Source organism: Rutidosis leptorrhynchoides, chromosome 4 (genome assembly GCF_046630445.1).
Source record: "Rutidosis leptorrhynchoides isolate AG116_Rl617_1_P2 chromosome 4, CSIRO_AGI_Rlap_v1, whole genome shotgun sequence".
Classification (NCBI taxonomy): Eukaryota; Viridiplantae; Streptophyta; class Magnoliopsida; order Asterales; family Asteraceae; genus Rutidosis; species Rutidosis leptorrhynchoides.
In genome coordinates, this window is record NC_092336.1 from 100,700,223 (window position 1) to 100,706,758 (window position 6,536).

The 6,536-nt window shown below is 34.7% G+C and overlaps 1 protein-coding gene across 1 annotated transcript; it reads left to right on the forward strand.

The window, feature by feature from the left end:
* The first annotated feature begins 891 nt into the window (after positions 1-891).
* On the forward strand, positions 892-3,768 carry LOC139844614 (pectinesterase-like). The gene is made up of 2 exons (XM_071834847.1): positions 892-1,884; positions 2,928-3,768. The coding sequence occupies exons 1-2, from the start codon at positions 960-962 to the stop codon at positions 3,617-3,619; spliced, it is 1,617 nt and encodes a 538-aa protein (XP_071690948.1). The 5' UTR covers positions 892-959; the 3' UTR covers positions 3,620-3,768.
* The last annotated feature ends 2,768 nt before the right edge of the window (positions 3,769-6,536 follow it).

Here is a 6,536-nt window from a genome sequence, read left to right on the forward strand (position 1 = left end):
CAACCCTCATCATTTGCACGTAACACACACGTTCGGGCGGAAACCCAAACCCGATCGACGGTACCCGGGAACACATCCATTCGGACAGTGTTCCGGGTAGAGGTCCGTGAACGAATCGGGTAAAACCTCCCTATAGGGTCAATATATACCACCATTATTGGTGTTCAATTGGTTTAAAGAAAATCATGTGATCTCTAAGGATCGAACACATGACATCTCCCTATCTCACGACTCAAAGGACATTGGCGAACCGTTAAGCTATGAAGGTTCATTTAACTTTCGCTCCTAAATAATATAGGATGGTTCATTTGTTGTTGTGTTAGCTTTCTAGTTGTGATCTAACTTGAGTTGTATCCTCTTATTCTCTTACTTTCATCTTGAGATGAAAGTTCCTTATTCTATTTAATGTTCCTTTTTTGGAAAAAACAAAACGGAATATTTGAGCCAGCCTTTTTCAATTGGTCTGAAGTGCAGGCAAATTTTTTAATTCCTTCATTTCTTTACATGGTTGATTAAAAGTCCAACCCTGGCTGCTAGATGAGTTTCTAGGGCGTCGACAAAAGATCGAGAAGGTTTTGGCTTCTCAATATATAAATTATAAATCGTAGAAAAATATACTTAACATCTTTTATACAAACTTAGTTAATTCGATATTATCCAAAATAGTATAGATTAGATTAAAATTATAAGAACCACAAACAAAGATAATTTAATAATTGATTAAATATAATTAATTAAGTAGATAGAAATTAAAGCTTCTTGCACGTAGTCCATTGATTCTTTAATGACGTAAACATCATGCATGGCCCATTTTATTTGAGTGCATATATAGTTAAGCTTGCCTATATAAAGGAACTCTCGCTCTTCTAGTTTTTCATATCATAAATATCATAACTCATCATTTCATCATAAATATAAAAATAAACTCCATTTTCAATAAATTCACTAGCTTAATAAATATGTCTATGTCCATCAACTTATACGACTATGGTTCTGCTTTCACTTTTCTTCATGTTCTTGTAATCATGTTCATTTCTTTTGGAATTGTTCATGGTGACAATCCAACCACCACATTTTCGGTATGCAGTCGAGCCCCATATCCCAAAATTTGCACTTATTTGATTGGAAAGACTAGTATAGAAACACCATTTGATATTCGTCGAACGACCCTTGAGTCCACTTTGGCTCAAGCCGAAAAAGCCTACGAGCATGTTTCATCTATGGACTTGAGTTCTTTCGAACCAAGGGCCAAATCGGCTTGGGCTGATTGTTTGGAGCTTTATGAAGACTCATTGTATCAACTAAATCGTTCATTAGGTTCGACCGATAGTAACGATATCCAAACATGGCTTAGTTCGGTCTCTACCAATCATGTAACATGTCAAAATGGTTTTCATGACTTTAACTTGTCTTCTCATTATCAAACTTTTCATGATTCCTCTTTAAGTGGCTTTTCAAAGTATGTTAGTAACTCTCTTGCAATAAACAAAGCCATAACTCCAATATTAACAATAAATCCTAAACAAATCAAAGGGAGAAAACTCATGATGTCAACAAATAATAAGTTTCCAACATGGTTGTCAAAAAATGATAGAAAGCTTCTTGCAACACCCTCAAGTGCCACGTCAGCCGATATCGTGGTTGCTCAAGATGGTTCAGGTAACTATAAGACGATATCCGAGGCCATTTCCGCCGTGTCTAAGCTTAGAAAAGGAAGCTCGAGATTCACGATACACGTGAAAGCGGGTGTATACAAGGAAAATGTCGAAATTTCGAAAACGATTAATAATTTGATGATTTTTGGAGATGGTATTGGTTCTACGGTTGTTACTAGTAGCAAAAATGTGCAAGATGGAACTACAACATTCCGGTCAGCAACTTTTGGTGAGTTGACTTGTCACTTCATATTAAATTTTACCATAAATTTACTAATTTTGTAATATATATTTTTTCAACTAAATGTCATTCTCATGTTATATCATATCTCTTTCATGTCATTTAGTAGTTGATTTTATGTGTTCCATTTAGATAAAGGAATTAAACTTTAATATAACTAATCAATGTACTGACTGATTTATACTATTTAGAGCTTAAAAGTCGTTTTATTAATTTACGTAAGTTAAAGCCATGTAGTTAGCTATTCATATACTAGTAGTGACATAAAACACAAATATCTTGGAAGTTTGTTTACTTATCAAAAATGGCATCGTATATTAAACACAAAAATGTATGATTAAATTAAAATTAATATATATTTTTTTCATACATATAATTACCATAAAATATCAACCTTATCTTAAATAAAGAAATAAATAAACACCACACACAAACTGAAAACGTCAAATGATTACAGATGTTCCAATAATATAGTTGTTCTTGATATCCACATATTATATTCACGAAATTACAACTTCCTTGGATTAAATTTATGAAACAGTTGGAATTAACAGAGTCTCTTAACATGACTTCACCGACTTAGACTTGATTGAAAAAGAAATATAATTTATGTTCAACCTATATATAGTTTTCAAACCATATGTACCATTAATTTTTTTACATATGACAAATTCAATGAGAAAATATACTATTTCCGTCTTAAAATAATAGTAGATTATATCAGTCCGAAAATAAATATCCATTTAAAAAAAAAATCTAATAAATATTGTTAAACTCCCAATTTACACTTATTTATTACTTTAAACATTCAACTTTTAAATAAATACAGTAAAACTTACATTAACTATAAGAACAAAACTGAATTTTATCAAACGTATATTAATTCAAATAAAAATTTTAAGGGATTCATTTTGGGACAATGTAGTATATGTTAATTACTCTTATTAAGATTAGACCTATCTATTATTATTATGTGTATGTATGTGTATAATTTTTTTGAGTCTCATTAATATGTTTAATTTGTTATCCAGCGGTATCAGGATCAGGGGTGATCATTAAAGACATGTCATTTGAGAACACTGCCGGGCCCGCAAAGCACCAAGCAGTGGCCTTTCGGTCCGGGTCAGACCTTTCAGTCGTATACAATTGTGCTTTCAAGGGTTATCAAGACACATTATACGTATACTCTGGTCGACAATTTTATCGCAATTGTTTGATATATGGAACAGAAGACTTCATATTTGGTAACGCAGCTGTAGTTGTCCAAAGTTGTAACATATACGTCCGAAAGCCACTGAGTGGTCAAAAGAACACGATCACAGCCCAATCCCGAACTGACCCAAACCAAAACACCGGCATCGTAGTTCATAATTCGGCCATTCAGGCCGATTCTGATTTGAAAGGGTCGATTGGTTCTGTCCAGAGTTTTCTTGGTAGGCCATGGATGCAATACTCGAGAACGGTTTTTATGAAGTGTTCGATTGATGGATTAATTGATCCGGCCGGTTGGCTACAATGGAGTGGTAGTTTTGCGTTAAGTACGTTATATTATGGTGAATATTCAAATACCGGAGCTGGAGCTGGAACTGGAGGTAGAGTGAAGTGGCCGGGGTACCACGTTATAACGAGTGCCAGCGAGGCGAGTAAGTTTACGGTTGGTGCTTTCTTAGATGGTGACTCGTGGATTTCAGGGACAGGGCTGCCGTATACTTCGGGGCTATGAAAGTGTACTAAAGGTTGATAGATTATGAAAGTTTAAATTTGTTACGTCGTTATCAAGTTATATAAAAGTAGGAGAGTTGTGATGTATACTTTCTGTAAAAAGAAAAGATTTTAATAAAGGAGGTTGAAAACCTGATTACTAGCTATTAATTAGTTGTGATGTATACTATTTGTATATTTGTTATATATACATGAAAATGGAGGGTGCTCTTTTATATATAAGTACGTATAGTATTTGACGTTTTCTTTGATAGTTAAATGGAGGAAAGAAAATAAGTACACATCATGCTATAAATGACCAAGACGTCTATTGCTAAAATCCAACTAGCTCGATTATGAAAAGTTAAACTACTTGTAAACTACAAACTATAATCATGATATGCGTACAACTGTAGTTAATGCCTTTCTGAATATTTGAGAATTCTCGAGTTCAAGTCTCATAATGTAGTTTGATTTACAGTTGGTTATGGAATACTTTGGGGGGTTTGTTGCAAGTGGTGAGTTCTGCCCATATCTTGCAACGTTCACTTGGTGGTTTTCCTTGAGTGCAATATATTGAGGTTTCCTTCTAACGGATGTAGGAAGTGAGCATGAGATGTGACTTCTTGGATATGATCTGATGAATGGCTAATGACCCCGTCAGTGACTTTAATACTTCCGTTAAAAAAACATGATATGCGTAGTCGCCGTAGTTATATGTTTGCTTTTGTCACTGCGTATCAAATGAAAATATGAAATATGATCTACGTGTATATTCTCCCTTCATCTAAATGACAAAGCGGAATGAATAGTACCACAAGTGCGCTTCAACTACTTGTACATCATGCTTGAACAGACACACCTACAATGACTTCTTATCAACGCCTAAACTTCCAGACCCTTCTCTCCTTTTCTATTGCCTCCATTCCAGATCCTTCCACTTTCCTCCATCTCTTTTTTTTACAACCTCATCCTTTGCTCCGTTACATTTGAAAACCCTAAAGGTAACCCTCTTTCAGGTCTTATTAAGAAAAAGAAAAACAGCAAACCACGAATTAAGAGTGGGTTTCGAACCTAATAATCGATCTAGTACCACAAGTGTGCTTCAACTACTTGTACATCATGCTTGAACAGACACACCTACAATGACTTCTTATCAACGCCTAAACTTCCAAACCCTTCTCTCCTTTTCTATTGCCTCATTCCAGATCCTTCCACTTTCCTCCATCTCTTTTTTTTTTACAACCTCATCCTTTGCTCCGTTACATTTGAAAACCCTAAAGGTAACCCTCTTTCAGGTCTTATTAAGAAAAAGAAAAACAGCAAACCACGAATTAAGAGTGGGTTTCGAACCTAATAATCGATCTTAATAATGACGATGATATCAAAATCTAATAATCGATCTTAATAATGACGATGATATCAAAATCACAACAGATGGAAGCCGGTGATTTTTTCCGCAAACACCATCGCCAGTGGCGACGGCGCTACCCCAAATTTGTCGCCATCTTCTTCATCTCATTACGTCTGCCGTGAGGTATTTCAGTATTTTGCTTTAAATTTTTTATATTCCTGATGCCCAATGGAATCATCAAAAATTGAACTAAAATCGCTATCCAAGTATATTCACAGTTCGTCGGACACTTAGCGGAATCGTCGTTGTCGTAGAAAAATCAACGATGTTTCGATTCGCGTCCACAAAGTTCCAAATCTGTTGTTTCATATGGTTTTTAAGCTGTTGATTTTGATTGTAAACGCAAAATTAGTTAGCTACTTTATTTAGTATAATCTGATGGCGACATGCTTACCCAAAATTTATAATCAAACAATTAAGATACGGTAACATTAGTTTGTTTATATTTATTTGATTGGTATTTATTTGATTGGATCTGTTTGAGGATTTTTGCAAGTTGCAGGTCACAATCACGTGTGCAATTTTATGGTCAATGTAAATGGTTATGGGTGATGAGAATTTGTTTACAGGTATGTTTGAACAGACGCACCTATAACAACTTCTTACCAACGCCTAAACTTCCAGACCCTTCTCTCCCTTTCTATTGCCTCCATTCCCGATCCTTCCACTTTCCTCATCTCTTTTTCTTCTACAACCTCATCCTTTGCTCCGTTACATTTGAAAACCCTAAAGGAAACCCTCTTTCAGGTCTTATGAAGAAAAAGGAAAACAGCAAACCACACGAATTAAGAATGGGTTTCGAACCTAATAATCGATCTTAATAATGGCGATGATATCCACAACAGATGGAAGCCGGTGTTTTTTTTAGCATACACCGCCGCCAGTGGCGACGGAGCCACCCCACATTCGTCGCTATCTTCTTCATCTCATTACGTCAGCTGTGAGGTATTTCAGTATTTCGCTTTAAATTTTTTATATTTTTGATGGCCAAAAGGAATCATCAGAAATTGAACGAAAATCGCTATCCAAATATATTCACAGTTCGTCAAACACTAAGCGGAATCGTCATTGTCGTATCAAAATCAACGATGTTTCGGTTAGCGTCCACGAAGTTCCAAATCTGTTGATTTATATGGTTTTTAAATTGTTGATTTTGATTATAAAGGAAAATTTAGTTACCTACTTTATTTAGTATAATTTGATGGCGACACGCTTACCCACTTTTATAATCAAACAATTAAGATACGGTAACATTAGTTTGTTCATATTTATTTGATTGGATTCGTTTAAGAATTTTTGCAAGTTGCAAGTCACAATCACGTGTGCAATTTGATGGTCCGTGTAAATGGTTATGGGTGATGAGCATTTATTACAGGTTATACAACCAATTGAAGATAGATATTGAATTAACCTATCAATGTCAGTGAAGATATATTTTGAATTAATTTATCAGTATTTATGTGTTCCCCTTTGATTTAGATTTATTTATTTTGTTATGGATGTTTGTGTTCATGAAGGTGTTATG